The sequence below is a fragment of the Sapajus apella genome, unplaced genomic scaffold (genome assembly GCF_009761245.1).
Source record: "Sapajus apella isolate SASKATOON/1434 unplaced genomic scaffold, GSC_monkey_1.0 scaffold3, whole genome shotgun sequence".
Classification (NCBI taxonomy): domain Eukaryota; kingdom Metazoa; phylum Chordata; class Mammalia; order Primates; family Cebidae; genus Sapajus; species Sapajus apella.
Genome location: NW_022436943.1, coordinates 26070833 through 26093867, shown reverse-complemented (window position 1 = coordinate 26093867; position 23035 = coordinate 26070833). Strand labels below are relative to the sequence as shown.

The 23035-nt window shown below is 41.1% G+C and overlaps 1 protein-coding gene across 1 annotated transcript in view; it reads right to left on the bottom strand.

The window, feature by feature from the left end:
• GRHL2 (grainyhead like transcription factor 2) overlaps positions 1 to 23035 on the bottom strand; it is a 190658-nt gene that overhangs the window by 22649 nt on the left and 144974 nt on the right. Inside the window, exons 8-11 of the mRNA XM_032247908.1 lie at positions 17250 to 17337; positions 16605 to 16744; positions 11428 to 11459; positions 2491 to 2585 (exon numbers count right to left, since the gene is read on the bottom strand). Of these exons, the coding sequence (XP_032103799.1) occupies positions 2491 to 2585; positions 11428 to 11459; positions 16605 to 16744; positions 17250 to 17337 (355 nt within the window). The remainder of the gene's footprint in view (positions 1 to 2490; positions 2586 to 11427; positions 11460 to 16604; positions 16745 to 17249; positions 17338 to 23035) is intronic.

Genomic DNA, 23035 nt, shown 5'->3' with positions numbered 1-23035 from the left:
AAATGATATGGCTGCTACTCTTGCTTCAGGTATGGCTGGAAAGTGTGAAGGGAGCCATGTTGATGGGCCTGGGAGAGGCACCAGGCAGGGCAGCTCCACCATTCCCCTGCTGGGCCTGTTGACAGCAAATCATGGGGCATGCTGGTCTCACAGTTTACCCCGACAGCTTTTGCAGGGAGTCAGCTTTCATTACTCTGTAATAGTCACTCTGCTGATAGTCGCAAGAACAACCATTACGTGTCCCAGGCATTGTGCAGCCAAAGGCAGGTAGCCACAAGGCAGCCCACAAGGGACTCCCACCCAGCTACCTTGACAAATGGCCACAAAGGCAAAAACCAATACTCATGGCATTAGTGATAATTATGTTCATTCTCTCCTCTTGGAGAACTTCTAACAAATAAACGATAGACAAAGTCACTAAGGCTGATTCTCCTACTTGTCAAAGACCGGCTCAGCAGATGCTCCGAACAAGGGGTCCAGTAACTCCACTGACCTTTTCTCAAGAAAAGTCACTCCTGGGGAGAGTCCTTCACTGCTGAAAGGTTACAGCGCCCTCATGTGTCTATGATTCAGATGTTTCAAAGGCCACAGCCCAATACAATTTCTAGTGGCAAGTTTGGTGCTGGTTTCACAATCTCAAAATAATCTGAATAACAGTCTTTGGGTTAACCTCAGGCACTCTATGTGAAGGCTAGCTATAATTAGCTTCACCTGTGCGATTCTGTGATTCCTGATATCCATGTCACTGCCCTGACTCTCTAGAAAAGCCATCCAAGAATGAAGTTCAAAGGTACTGCAATATTTGATGGTGAGTTTGTGAAGTCAGAAATTCTTTAAAAGGTTTGGCGGGGCATGGTGGCTCACACTTGTAATCCCAGTACTTTGGAAGGCTGAGGCAGGCAGATCACTTGAGCTTCAGAGATCGAGACCAGCCTGGGCAACATGGCAAAACCCTATTTTACCAAAAAATTAGCCAGGTGTGGTAGTGTGCACCTGTTGTCCCAGCTACTCAGGAGGCTGAGGTGGGAGGACCACCTGAGCCTGTTAGGTGGAGGTTGCAGTGAGCTGAAATCATACCACTGCACTCCAGTCTGGGAGACAATGAGACTCTGCCTCAAAAAAAAAAATTTTTTTAAAGAAACTTTTGTAAAGATTTAAATGTTTCTAATGTAGCATTTATGCTGTTTCCATTCTGAAGCACTAATTACTTACCTAGAGTTATGATAATATCACTTAACTAGTTACTAATAATAAAATGAACAGTTACAACAGTGAACACAGAGTACTGCCCCTGTGTGTGGTGCTAGCCTGAAATGTCTCCCAGGTATTAACTCCTCAGTCCTCACGAAGCTCTGTGAGGTGGGCACTCCTGCCATCTCCTTTTTACAGATGAGGGCTCCGTGGAGCAGAAGGGTGAGGAACCTCTCCAAGGTCACACAACAGTAGGTGGCTGTGGCAGGATACAGAGAACTGACCGCAGTGCACATCCCATCACAACACACAGGAAAAATAAAATCAACTTTCTCAATAACAAAGCACTCAAGTCTATGCAGATGGCAGGCATATTTAACATGGTGAACTGACTCACTGCAAGTCCATACTGCTGGGAGGCTGAGGCAGGAGGATAGCTTGAGCTCAGGAGTTTGAGACCAGACCAATGTATTGAGACCTTGTTTCTACAAAAAACTAAATTAGCCAGACACAGTGGTGCATGCCTCTGGTCCCAGATGCTCAGGAGGCTGAGGTGGGAGGATAGCTGAAAGCCAGCAGGTCAAGGCTGCAGTGAGCTGTGATCACGCCACTGCACTACAGCCCGGGTGGCGGGTTAAGACCCTGTCTCAAAAAAAAAAAAAAGTCTAGTACTAGCTAGGTCTTGGGTTTCTAGAAGCCTCAGTGTTGGCTGCAGCAGGATACTGGGGTGAATGTGCACCCACACACTTTCCTCTTACTCCATGGGAGGGCAAGGAATCGTGCATGGCATTGACATGCTGAGCAAGACATGGACACAGCCAGCTTTGTTTCTTACCCTCTTGATGAAGCAGAGTAAGACCCTTGACTGAGAGAAAATGAGTCAGTGGTGATGCCACAGAAACCTAAGGCTCATTTATTTGTGTGAGATGAATCATTTGCATGTATTGAATGAGGCTCAATCTCTGCTTCTTATGAGGTGTGACTGTTACACACATACACATACACACACACACAAACACCAAGAGTTTCATTCTTAACCTTGTACCTCACTGCAGGATGAGTCTGTTTATTCATTATGTTCTCCCAAGGCAAAGGAACCAAGGGATAACAAATGTTTATTTAAGGTGTTTAAAATGACAGCGTTTAAAGCACAGGAGAAGACTACAGACTTCCCGTGTGAAGAGAAAGTCACCAGGCTGGCACAGAGCCGCAGGGGCCTGGGCAAGAGGGCCGCAAGCTCTTCTTAGGAGAGATACCCTGCACCCCTTCTGGGAGGGCATGCCCCAGTAGGAGAGATACCTCGCTTCGTCCCTTCTTCTTTCATCTGCTTAGAAGGCACTGGACCAAACTCCTCTTCCATGGGCCTGAACATCCGTTTAACAAGAACACTGCTGCTAGAAAAGATAAGCAGAAATCCTTAAGTAAAACCGGCAAGGTGTCAAAACACATGTTCATGTGCCTGTCAGTTTCTGTCTTTTCCTTGGCTTATACCATTCCTATGCTCCATAGCTGGATCCACTCACCAACCTCCTTCTTCCCCTCGCAAGTCCCAAACAATCCCTGTCTGAAGCAGCACACACCACTAGCTTCAGGGCATGGACCCAACTCGTGCTTCCCGCTGTGGAATATGGATCCACTAAGGTGAGACTTCAGGGTTTTACCCACTCCGTCCAATACCTATCCCTTCTTTCCGCTCAGGATCGAGGCTGCGGGGAAGGAAATCCCTGGCGTCAGTGTGGTGTCCAAGTCACATCAGCTCCTCCCAACCAGCTAAGGCCTGGGTGGCCTACCCCTTTTGCCGGCCCCTTGGGGCCCAGCAGTGACCTCTGGAAATGCTGTGAGCCTGCCGTAGGTTCTGTGATGCGGCTGTCCTGCCTTCCTGATGCTCTGCCTCTCCATTTGGCTGCAGCAAATGGACTGCAGTGGTGGAAGTTCCTTAGACACTCAGACCTCAGCTGCGCAGGCCTTCGTTCCTTCTCAGGAGAGGTTTGCAGTCTCCCTTCCCGGAAGCCTGTGGTGCTGAGGCCCTGCAAGTCCCCAGCTCAACCAGTTCTGATGGGTCTCCATGTCCTCCCACAGTCCCTGTTCATTCTGGGCACCCTACACAAGGGGAGGAATTTTTTTTTTTTTTTTTGAGAGAGAAATAGAAATCAAGAGGATAGAAGTCACTGATACTGAAAAAATGCCACCGAATGGAATCTTAAAATAGTAAGATTCAAACCTTCAATGGAGCAGATACAGGTTTTTAGAAATATTTAGCCTGTCTAAAGATTCCTGGGACCCAGTGCTGGTCACTACCCCAAGATACAATCCCAGATGCCATGATTTTGAATGTTGAAATCCCAAAAATATGACGTGAGGGATTTTAGACTTCAGGACTTTTGATCTTTTGAGGTTTCAACATTCAGGATTAAGGCCCAGGCACATGAAACAATGCCAGACAGGCAGCTTGCCAGAACTATTAAGACAGGAACTCTGGGACCAGATTACCCTGTTTAAATATCTGCCTTACAATTTGCTATAGGAGCCTGGACCTGTTCCTCAACTTTCTTGGGTCTCAGTCTCCTTATCTTTCAAAGGAAGCTGTTAAGAAAATTAAATAAATTCCCATGTGTAAAGCACTCAAGTGTTAACACATAGTAAGCACTCTTCAAGTGTTAGATGAAGATGACAATGACCTACAATGACAAGTTGGAGAGACTAGAGGAAGAGAGAGCTTGAGAACAGTAAACAAGGCAGACAGTTTGAAAGAGGGTGAGAGTATCCATTTACCATCAGAGAGTGGACATTCCAAACAACACTTTTGGTCCAAATGAAAGGACTAATGTTGGTAAAGCTCCCTGCACAGGAGATTGACAGTATCATCAGTCCTAAGCTTTCAAGATCATGAAAACCTTCAACTCTCCATCAGCTTTATTGTCATTATGAAGTTATATATCAATTCTCAAGTGAAGCTAATGGTGAGGTCTAGTGGTAAGAAGAGCACATGATATGGCCAGGCGCAGTGGGTCATGCTTGTAATCCCAGCACTGTGGGAGATGGAGACAGACAGATCACTTGAGGTTGGTAGTTTGAGACCAGCCTGGCCAACATAGGGGAACCCCATCTATACTAAAAATACAAAAATTAGCCGGGCATGGTGATGCATGCCTGTAATCCCAGCTACTCAGGAGACTGAGGCAGGAGAATCACCAGAACCTGGGAGGCAGAGGTGTCAGTGAGCCAAGATTGTACCACTGCACTCTACCCTGGGTGATACAGCAGCAAGACTCTGTCTCCAAAACAAAAAAAACAAAAAAAAACCACAATGCAAAACTGTAAACAGTCCCCAGAGCATTTCTGTTAAGTCTAAGAGTTTAATTTATTAAACCAATGCTGTCTTAATTTACCTTCTCATACTAGCCAGAGTACACCTTCTGGATGTACAGTATAGCTTCTCTATACATCCAGAAGGTATATCTATCCTTTGAAGTTCTTAATAAGACATCAGATATTACAAAGCACATATCGCCTCAGTCACTGAAGTCTTATGAGCACCTGAGAGCTGGCTGTGATAAGAGCTAATTTTATCCATTTCATTGATGACAAAAGGTGCAATGTGTTAAGTGTTAGATGCAGGGCCATACAAATAATACGTGAAACGGGCTGTTCAGAGAAGCATCTTTGAGGGAGCAACCTCAGGACAAAGCTACTCAATAACCCTGAGATAATGAGGATAGGCATAAGAAATGCTCTTCAGCATCAGCATCCTCTTAATTTATCCCCTAGTAAGTCAAGTTACGGAAACCACTAGAGGAGAAACTTAAAACCCAGGTCCCGGCTGAAGGTGCTAACTTATTAAAAGTTTTAGGGCACTGTTCCCTCTGCTTTCCTCTCTACCTTGTCATAAAAGCAGGCCATGTGACTCTACTGAGGAGACCATGGCCTCAGGGCTAGAAGATTAACAAACCCATTCACACAGCAGTCAGTGACCAGTAGGTTAATAACGGGTAAATAGCCTGAAATATCACCAGACACTCATCATGCTGTGCGAGAGTTCCTAAGCTAGTGACTTTCCTTTTCACCAAGCAAAATTTATTTATATTTTTCCAGTTCTGCTGACTTTTGATAGCACCCTGTTCTGAACCATGACAAACTCTACCATTAAAATAACATCTTGGATAAACACCTTTCTTCAGGGAGTTCAAAAACGTTTTTTCACACTTTCAAATCTGTAAACTCAGTAGGAGTGAATGAGTTTGTGTGGTTCAAATTCAACTGTTTCATTTATTTTCAAAGAAGGCAAGAAAAGAAGGGCGATATGACTGCCTCATTTAACAAATGAAAAAAGCAAATTTCAGGTTCCCCAGTGCCCACTCCAACTGTAGCTCGCCGTCTGTATCTGTGGCTTCCATATCCATGGCTTTGACCAACCACAATAAGAAATATTCAGAAAAAATTTGCATCTGTACTGGATATGTACAGACTTTTTTTCCTTATCATTAGTCCCAAAACAATACAATAGATCAATTACTTACATAGAATTTGCATTGGATAGGCATTATAAATAATTTAGAGATTATTTAAGGGAGGATGTGTGTTGGTCATATGCAAATACTATGCCATTTTATACCAGAGACTCTTCAGTCTGCAAATTTTGGTATCCATGGGAGGTCCTAAGGCCAATCTTCCCCAGACAGTGAGGGATAAATGTACCACAAAAAGACTGGAGAGCAAGAAAAGAGTGCTTTCTCTGACACCAATTCCAACTCCCTAGCACAATGTCGTGGCTACTATGTAGAATGATTCTAGGCCCAGCAGCACATTCAGCCATTACCTTGTAGGGTCAACTTGGGGAGAGCAAGACCCTGAGACATGAAGGTAGTGTTAAGTTTCATCAGAAAAAAACAGTGGGAAGGTGTCAGGTCTGAAGCATGGATCTCTGGCCATACCTGTGAAAGGCAACGCTGTATCCTACCTGCCAGGCGCAACTTCACTAGGCATTGCTTGCCTACTGAGGAGCTGCTCAAGAAGAGTACAGAATGGGGTTGCAGGCACCACAGAGATGTAGTTTGCCTATTTCTCAACTCTGCTTGTGGCCTATGTATGCTGCTTCCATGAATGCCCTATCTAAATCGAAGTCCCTTGCCCATGTTATCCTCAGAAAAGAGGTCATCTTCTATTCAACTCTGCACAAAGTCTTTCACATTATAAAGTAGGATCTGAATGAATTTATTTTCAACAAAGTACTCTTTGGGGAAGAACTTATCCCAAAATGATTTTAATTGATCCTAGTTTGGGATATTTAATGGAAACCATTTGAGCTGTCAGTAAAAAAACAAACAAACAAACAAAACCACACAGCATAGATTTAGTAACTATTATTGAAAGATGAGCTCAAAATTGCAAGTCATAAATAACGAGGTCAGTAGGCCCCAGAGGAATCATTTTCAAAGATAATACAGATACTTCTGTTTCCTGCTAAAATAGTATAGCTTGTGGCAGAGCAATTTTCTAGCCAAGATGACTTGAAAAATTGTCAAAAAATTTTTTAAATCTTATTGAAGGTATTGGAGAACTGCTGATGAGGGAGCTGGAATCTGAGGAGCTGAAATCTCAGGAGAGAACTGAAGAGAGGTGAGTTGATCATTAGTCACCACTTCTCCTCTCAAAGCATTTGCCAATTCCTAGTGGGGTGTAGCGAATGATAAGCCCACCAGAGGCTCAGACCTAAGAGCAAGGACGCTTTCATAGCTTTTGGCAATCTCATAGTGTTTGAGAAACAAAAATTGGGGCTTAGGATTACAAAGGCACCCAGAATTTATGTCAAACTTCCAGAGAGAAGGGAGGTACAGAGAAGTGAGCCAGATACTCTGTAGTATTACTGTTAAGGTATTTGCCAAGTTCTTAAGATGCATAGGACAAGAGAAGTTTTGCAAAAGCCCTTGAAAAATCACTGAAGAGGTTGTGGCAGTTTCACTACCCTAAGGAATCAACAATTAGGTATCAGTCCCCACCAAAAAAAAAAAAAAAAAAGACCCAGAGTAAGTCCCTCATAACTACAACCTAGGATGAGCCAGAGGTAGCCTGAGGCTAATACAAACTGCAACCCAGGTTTGTGTCAGCTCTGTCCCTGACTCATTTATGGTGATCTTCACCCACTGAGGCAGCACAGAATTGATAAGAAAGAAATATCATCATATATAAGCTCCATGATTTTTATCTACATTGTTCACCACTGAATCAATATTTATCAAGTAGACAATAAACAAGACCAAAGGAAAAACAGATGGTAAAAGCAGGTCCACATATAACATTTATATCAGTTACTTCAGGTAAAAAGTAACTTCAGTGCTGAGAAAGAACCTGATGTTGAAGATGAATTATGAAGAATTTCAACAAGTGTGTTTCACAAAACATGATATCTATTTCTGAATTATACAATATGTTTTTCTTTAAATGTATATGTAATTAAATTAACAGAGCAAGTATCAGTAAGTCATTGACTCTTTTGGCTATAAAGATTTACCTGTTCAGGTTGGCCCCAAAACTTTGTTTTCATTTTCTCCTTGGGAAACTGCAGAAATTGCCCAATATTCTTAATCACTTTATATTCAGGTATATTTGGTAATGCATAGCCCATCACCTCCCACATTTCATGATTTGCTTGGCATCCCTGACAACCTTATCAAAGAAAAGCACTTGATTATGTGGAAAATTGTTCCTTTAAGAGAAATAGTATAGGACTCTAGAAGAATTTTATTTTGTAACCCCATAAAAACTGATAATAAACACAGAGTGATGACTTTTTAGATTTAACATCCTGTTGATTAAATGCACTCACTATTGATTGGTTAATAATTTCTGACTTTCCCAAAGGCAATAAATTCTTGCCAAAATGTGTGTTTCCATGGAAGATGAGCAGGGTCTTGTTCTATTCTCAACAATGCTTTGATCGAGCTCATGGTTTGGTCTGGCAGTGTCTACAGGACCTCGGTCCTGCAGGAGAGGCAGGGCCTCTGCATGATATTTTTTAACACTCCAGGTGATTCGATTGTGCAGCAAGAGACCTACTGTTGAGAACTGCTGTCCAAAAGACTGCGTGTCTATAACTGCTGTATCCCCTGCCCACCAAATCGGTCATAGAGAGAAGTCAACAAATCTGCATGATAGTGCGGTTGCCAGGAGAGAGGCTCTTGTGTGTTATATCCTCAGTCTGGTCATTGTGTGAGTGATGCTTTTAAGCACTCATTTGCATACTTGAACACTAATGTGAGCATTAATTAATGTGAGTATTCATCAATGTGTCAGAGAGAGGAAAGAACATGGCCAATGAGTAGTCCTGAGGAAAGTTGTACAATTGCCAGTAAAGCTGGCACTCCTTAGGACTAGGTGAACACATATGGTGGCCTCAGATCTGGTCCCCTCTGCCAGATACACGCATCTGGGCTTGTTACAATCTGGGTCCTACACTCCACAAAGGATGTGCCTTTGTCAAGGTCGGAAAGCTATCTCAGCGAGGGCCTGTCTCTCAATACCTGCTTTGTAGCCACAGGTCGAGAATTAAGACGGTTAGACAATAGGGCATCACGGCTAAAAGCCAGTGATGGGAAATGCAGCAAGACCCAGGTTTAAATCCTACCTCTATCATTTATCGGCTGTCTCCTAATATTTTGAAGCCTCAGTTTCCTCATTATAAAATGGGAATAATGCGAAATCTGGGAGAATTCAATGAGATCATGCATAAAGCACTTAGCACAGTACCTAGCCAAGGTATCCAGTAACGTTAATTATCACTTTTATACACCACAGTAGCCACACACCTACCATGTCTTAACACTCAGACTCCGACACTGTTCATATCGCTCAGTCAAACTCTAGTTAGATGTGTCAGAGCAAACGATGCAGGCCTTGGGTCTCATGGTTATAAAATAACACAGGGTGAGCCAACACAGAGGAGCCAAATCAATGGAGTTACAAGTAGGCCGATGGCCATCTAACTGCACTCAGCTTGCAAGGAAGGACAGTTTGAGGTGAGACAGATTTACAACTGAGGCCTGCCCATCAAGGCAAATTCAGGATCTCAGGCCCTTCTCAGTCATAATACTAAGTTTTCCCACGAGAACAATAGCATGCTAGTATTAGATGGAATCTTCAAGATCGTGTGCAAGATCCTCAAAGTCAATTAAGGAAACCAAAGCCCAGAGATCAAGGAGCTGGCCCAAGGCTTCACATTAGTCAGCAGCAGCCCAGGAGGAGATCTTGGGCTTCCTGAGCTCACATTCAATGTTGTTTCTGGGACACCACATTGTGCCTCATTAAATGTGGGAATTACTGATTAGAATTGACAGTGCTAGTCATTTCTGTTCATTCCAACCACTGGGAATATATTATCTATGTGCCAAGATAGAAAGAACAGTCTAACTAAGTATTTAGAAAATTTAGAACTCAGAATTTAGAGGTTAAATCCTGGATGAGGTTCTGCTCCTAATTAGCCAGGGAATCATTTGACTCCTTTGAGATTTTCTACCTTTTAGGATAGAAGGTGGCAAGCATTTTCTGTAAAGGGGCGGTCCATCAATATTTAGACTTTGCAGGCCATATGGTCTCTGTTGTAAGTACTCAGCTCTGCTGCTGTAGCAGCAAAGCAGCCACAGACAATACATAAATGAATTGACACAGCTGTGTTCCAGTAGCACTTTACTTAAAGACACTTGGATTTTATTTAATTTTCACATGTCAAGCAATATTCTTCTTCTTTTGAATTCTTTTCAACCACTGAAAAATGTAAAAACCATTTGTAGTTTGCAGACTATACTAAAATAGGTGGTGGCCCCAATTTTGTCCTGTGGCTATAGTTTGCCAACCTCTGCTCTAGGAATAAACTCAGCAATATCTGCGCCATTTAGCCAACTGTGAAATGTTTTGCAAGTAAATATATTAATTATTTAAGAATAGGAAAGTCCTGGTTTGATTGTAGTGTGAAGAAAAAAGATCTAAAGATTTTAGTAACACATATGTAATGCAACCAAGAACATAAGGTAGCTATTGAAAATGCAAGTAGTTCTAGATTACTTTGAGTATAAAATAGCACCCACGTCCTAAGAAGGAATCTCCCAATATAATCTGTAACTCAGGTGGTTGAGAACATATATTTATTCTGACACAGCCAATTTTAAGGAAACTACTAATAAATTTAGTAGTGTACCTTGGAGAGAAATTAAGATGTTGAGAAGTAAAACTATATTTTACAAAGAACAGTTGTAGGGAGGAAGGGGATGTTTGAATGACATGAGAAGATGAGACTTATCCAGAGAGCAGAACTAAGGCCAATGGGTAGAAGTCAAAAGAAGGCAGACATTCACTCAACAGACAAAATAACTCCCTAAGAGCTGGAATGGTCCAACGGTGTCATGGGCTATCTCACACCCAGTGAACTCTCTATCACTGGGAATTTTCAAGTAGAACATGCTGGCTGCTCATCAAAGAGGTGGTATAGCTGTTACCATCATCTATAAGAAGAGGTCAGCTAAATGACCATAAGATGTCTTTTTGGCCCAAAAATTCTGAGTCTACAAAATGAGTTAGTAGATAGAAAGCACTTTGAAGACCTGGCTCCTCCTAAAAGCCTGCAGGACCACATTCAGGCGTGTATCCTAGGCAAAGATGGAGAACATCTCCCATCACTCTTATGCAGACATGATGTGGAGACATTGAGAGTTTCTGTGACTGTCTCTTGCCTACAGTTGAAAAGGTTCTCAGTCCAATTGGTCTTCCAACCAGCCTCACTACTGGCCTATCGGGCTAACTTCTCAGGGAGAGGCTTTGAGAGTTGTGCGTGCAGCCCAGGCAGTACTGGAAGTAGGGTAGGCTGTCATCTTTGACTCTTGCCTCAAGCTCATCTTGCTCTTGTGTTGGGGCCAAACAATGGGTAAGAAGGACTATCGAGAAGATTTCAGCAACTGGATTATTAATGAAAGGATGGAATGGAAGGGATAGGGCCCTTAGAAAAACAGCTAGTTATTCAAAGAGGTGGGTCATAGACAGGAGCAGGTGTGGAAAGAGTCCTAAAAGTAGAAAGCTATTCATTCCTCCAGGCTCCAGCCTCCCTCCCAGATGGTCCCCAGAATCAAGCATCTCTCAGCTCTGAGCCCTGAGGTGAGAGGACAGTTTTACTTTCTACCTAGAGTTACCCAGTGCTGGAAGTGCCATTACCACTGACTTGAGGTGTTGAAATGAAAGAACTGAGTGTCTTACCCTTCTCGTTCATCATCCGTGTTGTAATACACCTGTGGAACAAAACAATAGGCTTACTGTAGGTCAGAGACACGAAATGGAAAAATATCACGTGTACAGACTTGCCCAAGGCATAAGCTGTTTCTTAAAAAGGCAAATACTAACCTTTTTAAGGATACTGTGTTGTGTGTGTGTGTGTGTGTGTGTGTGTGTGTGTGTGTGTGTGTGTATTTCTAAGGAAATGCATTTTTAACCTCCTTATAATCTCCGTGGGGTTAATGTTTAGATTTTAGTGAAATACAATTGGAAATCTGATTATTTCTAGCTAAAGTCAGTCTGGTTAGATTAACTCTGGCATTAAGCCAAATCTTACCCTTGACATTAAGGAGACATTTTGGTGGGATCTAAAATTCACTGTTTACAAAGGCTCTGGCTTTGTAGGGTGGGTCCTTTTCCTGCCCCCGTGTAGCACAGTATCTGGAGTCGACTTGCCTGTGGACCATGTGGCGGATGGAGAGTGGGGTAAGAGAGCAGCATGACAGTAACTAGGCCTGTCTACTTACTCCCCAAAGGGGCCAGGTTATCCTGGCATCCCAGAACCACAGAAATTTAGGAGTCAACAGTCTCCAGACCAGGAAAGGTCATTTAGCTCTAGAAGGTGTTCCTGGCCAGAAGGAAGATCTCCAAAGACAGACTAGGGAGTTAGCATGGCAGAGGGCAGAATCAGATTAAAGAAATTACAAAGCATTCTTATTATTTTATAGAACCCTCTGGGAGAAATCCAGAGGGCATCTGCTATGTATATATGTCCTCTTAACCCCATTATTTGTAAACACTAATTGTGGGCCTTTTTTCAGCTTTATCTGTGTGTGTCAAGACAGTTTGGGTGAAGAATAATACCTGAGTTAGTATCAGACATTTACATATTAACTCAAAAGTAGCCCCTGATGCTAGTACATCTAGTCACCATCCCTGCCCCAGCCTTGGAGAGAAACAGCTATGCCTAGATGGACAACCTCCCTACAAACCTTCTCAAAGGCTCTTGGCAGTTCCTGGGATGCTGCAAACCTAGACATGGTTATAAAACAAGACTGGTTACTTGGAACTCTGGGAATGAGTCATTCTAGTCATTAGCTCAGATTTCTGCAGGAATTTTTCCTGTTTTTTAATGGCTAGTATTGTACGGTATACTTAGTTTCTTCTTAAATGGAAAACAATGGAGGCAAGTTTTTTCTCCCCACCTCAAGTCTCAGTGTGGTATTCAGAGCATGAACAGGACTGCCTACTTTCATGAATACGGAGTAACCTACCTAAGTGAAGGAGGCTGGGGCATTCCACTGGCCATAAAACTGGATTGTTTTGAAAAAGTTCCCCATGTTGGCATGTGTTTTACTGCTTTCTTTAAACGTGGCATAGTGCATCTCTCTGGCCTGACTCCTGGCCTCTGCAAAGTTGGTTGGTGACTCAAAGATGGAAGCAAGCTTCTCTTAGGTGTCTTCCCACCCTCCTGAATGGTCTCTACTTCACTGTCCCTACCACTGTCTCTTCTTTGTCATTTCTCCTTCTTACCCATAAGGACCAACGATTTCTTGTCAGCTGTTGGGTTCATTGCCCTAACTTAATTTCTAGAGCATGTTTTTCAAACTTTAGAGTGTATAAAAATATCTGGAAACTTTATCATAAACAAAAATTTCTGGAACTCACTTGGGAAATTTTAATTCAAAAGATCAAGAATGGAACTCAGGAATCCAAATCCTTATCAAGAACTCCTATGATATGGGGGAAGTTTGTTTACAAACAACAGTGCAGGAGATGGTTTCTGAGCATGTAAGGGAAAAGAAGAGTCCTCCTCGGGTTCAAGTGTTTTGGGGAAGGCTGATGCCTGCAAAGTAGATATTATCTATAACGATGATGCCTCTGCATCTCACCAATTTTTCCCAATCTCACCTAATCACATGACCTTTAAAAGCATCCAGAAATAAACAGCCTGAATATCAGGGATTCAATATCAGGTGAGTAAAACTGAAGGGCTCCATAGAGCCTGTACATTGGATTTATTCCTTCACATTAGTTTTGATAAGTATCTGAAAAATATTTCAATCCATATGTGAATCAATGAGATAACGGGAAGGTTGGGGGGCATGTGGACTGACAGTGAAAAAACCCATTCCCCAAGTCATGTCCTTGAGTGAACACGGACTGCTGCCCTGTAGTTTTAGCATAGCTCGCAGGTGCCTCACTAGCCATGAGAACAGCAGGACTGCTGGCCCTGCAGTTGGGCACAGCTGCAATGCAGCCGATTTTAGCAAGCTCAGGACTGCAGTGGCTTCTGAGATACACATTAGTCCTTGAGTCTCTCTTGCTCCCCTTTATATTTCTATCCCCTTAAGGGAAACCAGCCATATCCTTTGACCTGCCACTGAGAGCTCTTGTTTTGCAGGTCAAAGTTGGCCAGTCTCTGCCCCATCCCCAAATCTAAGGCCATGGCACTGCCTATTCCCTCCTGTCTTTGGAAGGATCTCCCGGGCATCAATCTTTTTTTGAGAAAATGCAGTCTTAAAGTCCCTAGCCAGCCACTGTCCAAGCTCCTTTCCTTCAGCTAAGTTAGCTGATCAACCACAGCATAGTCACAGGTTATTCTAGAGACAGTTGAGTGTGTTCCTTTGTTTCCAGAAGCTCAGAGCAGGCTTCTTCACTGACCCCTCTTCTCCAAATCCAAGGCCATGGAAGAAGCCAGAGAGCTCTGAGGAAGGCCTCCAGATATACAGGGGGGATATACAAGTAGGATATACAGGGGGATAGAGAGGCAGGACATACAGGGGGATATACAGGCAGGATACACAGGGGGATATATAGGAAGGATATACAGGGGGATAGAGAGGCAGGACATATAGGGGGATAGAGAGGCAGGACATATAGGGGGATATAGAGGCAGGACATATAGGGGGATAGAGAGGCAGGACATATAGGGGGATAGAGAGGCAGGACATATAGGGGGATAGAGAGGCAGGACATATAGGGGGATATAGAGGCAGGACATATAGGGGGATATACAGGCAGGATATTCAGGGGGATATATAGGAAGGATATACAGGGGGATCTATAGGAAGGATATACAGAGGGATCTATAGGAAGGATATACAGGGGGCACTGATTGGGCTGCCTGGCAACTGCTGAAACCAACAGATTATAAAGTCTTCACTTTCCTTCTGATTCCACCTCAGGCTGACAGCCGGGCTCCTGACACCCAGGCTCATCACATTCAGGGGACAAGACAGGTCAGTGGACTGACAGTCAGGAGCAGCCGGATAGGGCCACTTTTAAGATTAATTTATACTTTGTATATTTTGGAGAATGCTTGTCAAAAGAACTGGTCAGGTTGTCAGCTTTGACATGGAACTGAGGCCAGAGTCATGACAACAAACCAAACAATAAGAACAATTTAACTCAATTGTCCCTTCTTCTCAAAGGTGCAGAAACCTGGCTCCATAAACTCCCATGGGGCACAGACAGTGCAGACACAAACCACCACCATGGTCTTGGGAATTAAATAAATAAATAAGTGCTGGCACGCTTATCTTGATAAATTACAAAATTCTTCCTCCCTACTTTGTGTCCTTGTTCTTATCCATCAAGTAAGACAGGATGAAAATGTTAAATTGGTTTTTAATGGTTTTTTTGTTTGTTTGTTTTGCTTTTGAGACGGAGTCTTGCTCTGTCGCCAGGTTGGAGTGGAATGGCATGATCTCGGCTCACTATAACCTCTGCCTTCCAGGTTCAAGCGATCCTCCTGCCTCAGCCTCCCAAGTAGTTGGGACTATAGGCATGCGCCACCACACTCAGCTAATTTTTGTACTTATAGTAGAGACAGGGTTTCACCATGTTGGCCTGGATGGTCTCTATCTCCTGACCTTGATTCACCCACCTCGGCCTCCCAAAGTGCTGGGATTACACCACACCCGGCCATTGTGCTTTAAGAAACAGCTATAGGCATTTTATTCCCACGTTGGGTCATGAGTAACAACAAAAAGCTGTGGTTGTAGAGTTGCTTTGTCTCATGAATATAATGAAAGAACACACTGGATACTGGGGGACAAAATACATGCAAAAGAGAAAGTAAAGCCAATAGTGATTTCTTTCTACCCTAAGGTCAATTCCAATGAGTGTTTGCATGCTTGGAATGAAAGAAAAACTTAAATGTGTCAGTATGCCTTTATTTCTCAAAACAGATGTTTCCTTAAAGGACTTTGGGTTTAAAAGAAAACTAATGGATACAAAAATTCATTAAAACCCAATTGGTTTGGTAAAAAATAATCCTGGCTAATGCTAAGGAAATAATTATTTTTTTTCTTTTTTCACACAATTTTTATTTATCACATAACAGAAATATACTAAAAAGAAAAAGAAAAATCAGCCATATCTCATAACCCTGTAAAAAGTGTTGCAATTTTTCTTGCTCCCTTCAAATTCAGTTATATATTTGGGATGATAATATAAACACAAATTACTATTCTACATTTTCTTCCCACTGAACATCATCATAACGAGGTCCCATGTTGCTATGTAGTTTCCATAATTAAAATTTTAGTGACCACATAATATTCCATCAACTTGAGCTACCATAATGAGTTAATTATTGGACATTTATGTTAGTTTGAGATCTTTTCATTTCACTTGTAGATATAACTAGAAGAGAAGAAGTTTTTTAAAGGGGGATTGTCTACAACCTTATTTTTCTTTTGATGTGAAATGATTTACCTATGAAATGGGAACCTTTTATTTACTAAGTGAAAATTTGTTGGAGTTTTATTTAAGCTGAGACTTTCCCTTTATGCAACTTTATGGAGTTTTAGGTGCAGTTCAACTTCTCACCATTAGGTGGAGCTCTATTGCGTCAGGATAATCCCGGCCACGACAAAGCTGTCAGAACACAACTTGGAGGTTATCAGCCTTCTTACTTTCTTCCTCTTCCACTCTTTGTCAAGACTTCACTAATATCAGCTTACTCTCCTCTCCGACTTAGTTTCCTCTCCTGAGACATTCCTTTCTATAAAAATGCATTTACTAGAGGGAATGACATTGACTTTTTCTCTAGTAAATGGAAGGTAAGTTATTTTTGAGGTCAACACTGCTTCTATTTTAAGGCCCTCCCTGCCCTGTGGATGGATGGGAGGTGGACATTAGCTGGTAGGTCATACCTGTCCGGTCCTCTGCAGGTTTGCAAAGTGAACATCAGGTATGAAGAGAACTGGCTGGGAGTGGAGATCAGGCATGGTTTTGAAGTAGGTGATGTCACTCTTCTTCTGTAAAGGGATGGCGGCCAACTTCCCATCAGAGGCTGGATGGGATCACAAAACTCATAAATGACAGAGTAATGTATGACTAAGAACTCTCAATTCTAGGTCCTAAAGTCCATGGTTTTCTCCTATGAAGCTTCTTGAATACCACAGATGCAAATACACTTTAGCATCCCCTACTACCCCTAACCCAGCAAAACCAACAGGAGCATGGACTTCAGCTGAGCACTCCTGAGGTGAAGCATAGGACCCCTCACACCCTTCTGTCCCTTTATGCACCCAAGATTCCTTGACTGCAGAAGGAGGATGTTGGTCTCCAGGCTATTACAAAGTCCTTCCTAGCTCAAACACACTGTGCTCATGTGATTCTATTTGCTTTTCACAGGGATAATCAATCACCTGTCTCCACTGCCAGGGGAAAGTAAGCCATACCTTTTATGTATGTAGTTGTACCTGCAACCCACTTCTTCCACCTATTCCCCTAGTGGACACAGCCCACATCGAGTCTCCCCTGTAGAAAGCAACATTAGTCTCAGTGAAACTCACAGCTGTTGCACTGAGTTTGGGAAGCCTGGCCTTTCCCTTTCTTCCTGTTCTGCTTTCTCTCTTCGTCTCGGATTTTTCTTTCTGCTCCCTGATAGGAAAAAAGAAAAAACAAATAGACAATGCCAGGCATATTAGCAGAGCATGCAAAAGTCACGTCACACATAAGTCATGAGGATATGAAACAATACAGCAGTGGAGGAAACCAGGCAGCCCCATTTCTATTCCTCTGGCAAGGTTGAACTTTGGTCCTGAAAGCCACAAGCACTCATAAGTCTATACCATATTTGTGACCTGTGAGGGATCCTGCCTCTCCTGGATTTTCTCTCCTTTTTTGGTATCTTTCCTATTTAAAGAAATTCAGTTTTGAATCCATATGGAAAGAATCAACCCAGTTCCCTAACCCAGTGAAACCCATTAAGTAACTTTAGTGATTATAATAAAATGACAGAAGATGAAGCATTGACCCATTAAATTTATTCCTAGGCAAGAAGAGGGCTTTAAAATGTGAATTCCCTATAAAATGTTTCCTTTGCTTTCCTTTTAAACTTCAAAAAATTCTTATAGTGGTGGAAATGAAAGAAGCCATCAGGAAACCACACAAGATGCAGGATCACTTTGTACAAATAAATATAATTTTTGTTTTTGTTTCAATATTTCCATATGTTCTTAGAGATGGTGCTCATTCAACCAAACAGAAAAATGTTTAGTCTATTCAACTCCTTTTTGCTCCTCTGTTTTTGCAGCTTGGCTTTTTCACGGATTCCTCTTGCCAAATTGCCAAATTGCATCCTACTTAACCAATTGACCATCACCTTGTATCTCTTTACTTCATTGCCTATGATGATGCTCTATCTTTTCTCTTTGCTTATTTCTCTATACAAGCTTTGCCAACTCATTTTCTTCTCCTTGTCCCCCAAATACAGACATTCCAATGTGGGTTCCTTTACCTTGCCCTATTTCCACTCTTGCCGTGGAGGAATTAATCTGCATCTTTGTTTTCACAAGGCACTAGGCAGGTGACACTCTGATCGACATCTCCAACCTAAACTCCTTCCCTAAGTTTCAGATTCACATTTGCAGTTCTTGCCCATTGTGGTGGTATATTTAGGGAGCAGCAATGCACAGACCAGTCAGCAACCTTTCACCCTTCAGAAATTGTCCCCACATCATCATGTATAAAACAGGTAAGATTTAACAACATAAAAATGTAATCCTCCTGTATGCAAATCAATTAAGAGACAAAGGACAAGTTGGTGAAAATACTTGCAATAAAATAGCAAATAAAATGTCAAATCCTTAACATATAAATAATGATTCAAATTTTAAAAACAGCTAGCATACTAAAAGAAAAATGGACAAGAGTCATGAAATAGGCAGTTCACAGAAAAAGACACACAAATGGTTTGACTTATATAAAACAATGAGATATAGTTTTTGTTTATCAAATTGGCTTTTGTAGAAAAGCAGATTCCCAATTCTGGCCAGCATGACGCCATGACACAATGAGAATTTGTGGTCAGTGAAAGCTCCACAGAAGAGATGGTTTATGGCTTTTAAACTAATTTTTAGAAAATGAGTAATAACAGCTAACTCTGTGCCACGGAATTTCTAAGAGCTTTACATAATAGAATTGAAATAGCTTCATATTTTAACCAAATAATTTAAATATACATTTTTATATTTTAATAACTACCAAATGGAGTCATTTTACTTACTACCCAAAGCGGGTAATTTTATAGTGCTCCATTTGAAATTCTGAATTGTCATTGACACTTGTAGATCATGGAAACTCACAGCAAGAGGGGCATAAAATATAAAACTATCTACTTGGAAAGTCTCTTCATGATATATAAAGGTTTTGCACAGTTTTTGTGCTAGAAAACATGTTTTCAAAATATGAAGTATTAAATGCGCAGATACAATCTTCAATTGGATGTGAAGCATAAGCAAGTGGGTTCTTCAAAATAGTAAAGTCTGTAATAGAAGCTTTTTTTTTATTGGGTCCATGAGAGGCATTTTTCTATGTGTTTGGAGCTCTGTACGATGTAACATTTAATATAAATAAAATTTATATATTTGTTAACCTGTATAAATCACAGCTGCCGCAAGAAACACCCCAAGTTGGGTCAAGGAATTTGATTTCTGAGTTAACATTTTATTTTGTGCTATTTATGAGGAAGGGGACAAGAATTAATCTGTTTCAAGATTTATATACAGGCATACCTCAGAGGTACTGTGGGTTCAGTTCCAGACCCCCATAATAAACCAAATATTGAAATAAAGAGAGTCACACATTTTTTTTTTTGGTTTCCCAGTGCATAGAGAGGTTATGTTTGCACTATACTATAGTATATCAAGTGTGCAATAGCATTATGTCTAAAAAACATACATATTTTTAAAAATACTTGTTTAAAAAAAAGAGATACTGAGGCTTTTGCAATTTGTAGTATTTTTGCTAATAGTCTTATCTCAATGTTGACAGCTGCTGACTCATGAGGGTGGGGGTTGCTGAAGGTTGGGGTGATATAGCAATTTCTTAAAATAAGACAGAAATGAAGTTTGATGTATCAATTAACTCTTCCTTTCAGGAAAGATTTCTCTGTAACATGTGATGCTGTTTGATAGCACTTTACCCACAGTAAGACTTCTTTCCAAATCGGAATCAATCCTCCGAAGCCCTGCTGCTGCTTTATCAACTAAGTTTATGTAATATTCTAAATTCTTTGTTGTCATTCCAACAATGTTCACGGGCTCTTCACCAGTAGTAGATTCTGTCTGACTTTCTTTGCTCATTCGTAAGATGTAACTCCTCATATGTTCAAGTTTTCACATAAGATCGCAGGAATTCAATCACATCTTTAGGCTCCACTTCCAGTTCTAGTCTTGCCATTTCCGTCACATCTGCAGTTACTTCCTCTACTGAAGTACTGAACACCTCAAAGTCATCCATGAGGTCTGGAATCAACTTCTTCCAGACTCTCATTAATGTGAATATATTGACCTCCTTCCTGCCCACATGAATCGTGAATATTTTTAACGGCATCTGAAATGGGGAATTCTTTCCAAAAGGCTTTCAATTTATTTTGCCCAGATCCATCAGAGGAATCACTATCTACAGCAGGAACAGCCTTAACAAACATATTTCTTAAATAATAAGACTGGAAAATCAAAATTATTCCTTGATCAATGAGCTGCAGAATGGACGTTGCTGTGTTTGCAGGCATGAAAACAAGACTAATCTTTTTGTACATCTTCACCAGAGCTCTTGGGTGACTAGGAACACTGTCAATTAGAAGGGATCTTTTTTTCCTGAGCAGTAGGTCTCAACAGTGGGCCTAAAATTAAGCCCACTGAAAACACATCAGCTGTCATCCAGGCTTTGTTGTTTTATTTACAGAGCAAAAGCAGACAAGATACAGCAAGATTCTTAAGGACCCTAGGATTTCTGAAATGGTAAATGAACACTGACCTCAACTTAAAGACAGCAGCTGCATTAACCCCTAACAAGAAAGTCAGCCTCTCCTTTGAAGCTTCCAAGCCAGGAATTGACTTGTCTCTAGCTATGAAAGTCCTAGGTGACATCTCCCAGTAGGAAGCTGTTTCTTCTACAATGAAAATCTGTTGTTTAGCATAGCCACCTTCATCAATGATCTTAGTTACATCTTCTGTATAACATGCTGCAGCTTGCACATCAGCACTTGCTGTTTAATCTTGCACATTTATGTTATGGAGATGATCTCTTTGCTTGAGTCTCATGAAGTGATCTCTGCTAGCTTCAAACTTTTCTTCTCTGAAGAAAAGTTTCCTCATCTCTCTCAGCCTTCATAGAGTTGAAAAGAGTTAGGGCAGTGCTCTGGATTAGGCTTTGGCCTAAGGGAATGTTGTGGCTGGTTTAATCTTCTATCCACAACTTTCTCCAGAACAGCAATAGGGCTGTTTGACTTCCTTATCATTTGTGTGTTCACTGGAGTAGCAATTTTAATTTCCTTTAACCACATTTCCTTTGCATTCACAACTTGGCTAAGTGTTACAAGAGGCCCAGCTCTTGGTCTATGTCAGCTTTTGACATGCCTTCCTCCCTAAACTTAATCATTTCTACCTTTTGATTAAAGTGAGAGAGATGCAACTTTCCTTTCACTTGAACACTCAGGGGCCATTGTAGGTTTATTAATTGGCTTGGTTTCATATCGTTGTGTCTCAGGCAATAGGAAGACCAAAGGAAGAGGGGGAGAGAGACTGGGGAAGGGCTTCTCAGTTTTCATGCATATTTATAAACATGTTCACACTAGTAAGTGGTTTTCCCAAGTCTCTCTTGGAGCAGTCAGAACACTACACAATACTGATCAATGAAGTTCACCATCTTATATGGGTGGAGTTGGGGGTGCTCCAAAACACTTGCAATAGTAACACCAGTGATCACTGATCACAAATTACCATGACAGACATAATAATAATGAAAATGTTTGAAATGTTGAAAGAATCAACAAAATGTGACACAGAGACATGAAGTGAACACATGCTGTTGGCAAAATGGAGCTGATAAACTTGATTGATACAGGTTGTCATAAACCTTCCATTTGTAAAAATTCATTTTCTGTGAAGCATAATAAAGCAAAGCACAATAAAATGAAGTGAGCCTGTATGTTCAATGTAGATTTTTAGAAAAATCACTTGCTTATTATTTTTCAGGCGTTCTTTTGTATGCCAAACCCAAAGAATTAGCATAAAACATAGAATATCTATGCAGCAAACGGTGGCCCTTCTACAAAAGAAATTTACTGCCCAGAATGCCCAGCTATCAGCATGACAAAACAATTTTGATAGTATCTACTCTTGAGAGACCACAATTCTTATTTCTAGAATAAAGCTTTTGACTTCACAGTGACCCCAGGAAGCTTCAATACATTCAATGAAGGTGGGGAAAACATCCCTTAAGCAAGACCTTCCAAATATTCCACCTCTTCCTGTGATTCTTTGTGACCTAAGGCTTTTAGAAAATATTCTATTCTTATTAAAGTGCAAAAGTCTAGTTCTTCCAGAAGAGTATAATTCGCTACAAATACCAAATTTATCATTTGAAAATAATTCCCTCCATCTAAATATTCACTATAGAATGTTAAATTTGGAAAATACATCTGAAAAATTCCTGCCTATATTGTGATCATTTTTGCTGCCACTTGAGAGGTGATGGCTTTGTTTTTTAACACTTAAGCTGTTTCTCTTACATTTATTTTAAGAAAATGTGGCTTTATTTCTCAGTTATTCCATAATATGTAGCTATTGTTTGCAGTAATACAAAATCTTCACGAAAGACTGCGAAAGTATTTAATGTTAGCATAAAGATATACGCATAGGCATCTATATAGCTATATAAACAGATCCCGAATTTTTAAAATGTATTAAGACATGCATTCCAGTAGAAGTATCTTAATACCCCAGGTCAGGGAAACCCTTTATTTTCATCTGCAGTCTCACAGGTGTATTAATTAGAAGTCAAGGTAGAGAACTGTAAATAGTGCAGAATTACATCTTTGAAAACTGTAGACTGTGATGAGAAAATTTATGGTTTTAAAATGGAATAGCTCTCAAACCTTTTGCCTGAAAGGATAATTCAAATTGGGCATTTGTATTTATACACCCATTTGAAAGGTACAAATATTAAACTTTTCTTTTTTTAATATCTCAGGAATTAGTTTTACCTGGATTTTGAAATGAAAGCTGCAAATATGATGACAAATTACAGCAAAAGATTTGGGGTCTAGTTTGTTAAAGAAATTGACAGTAAT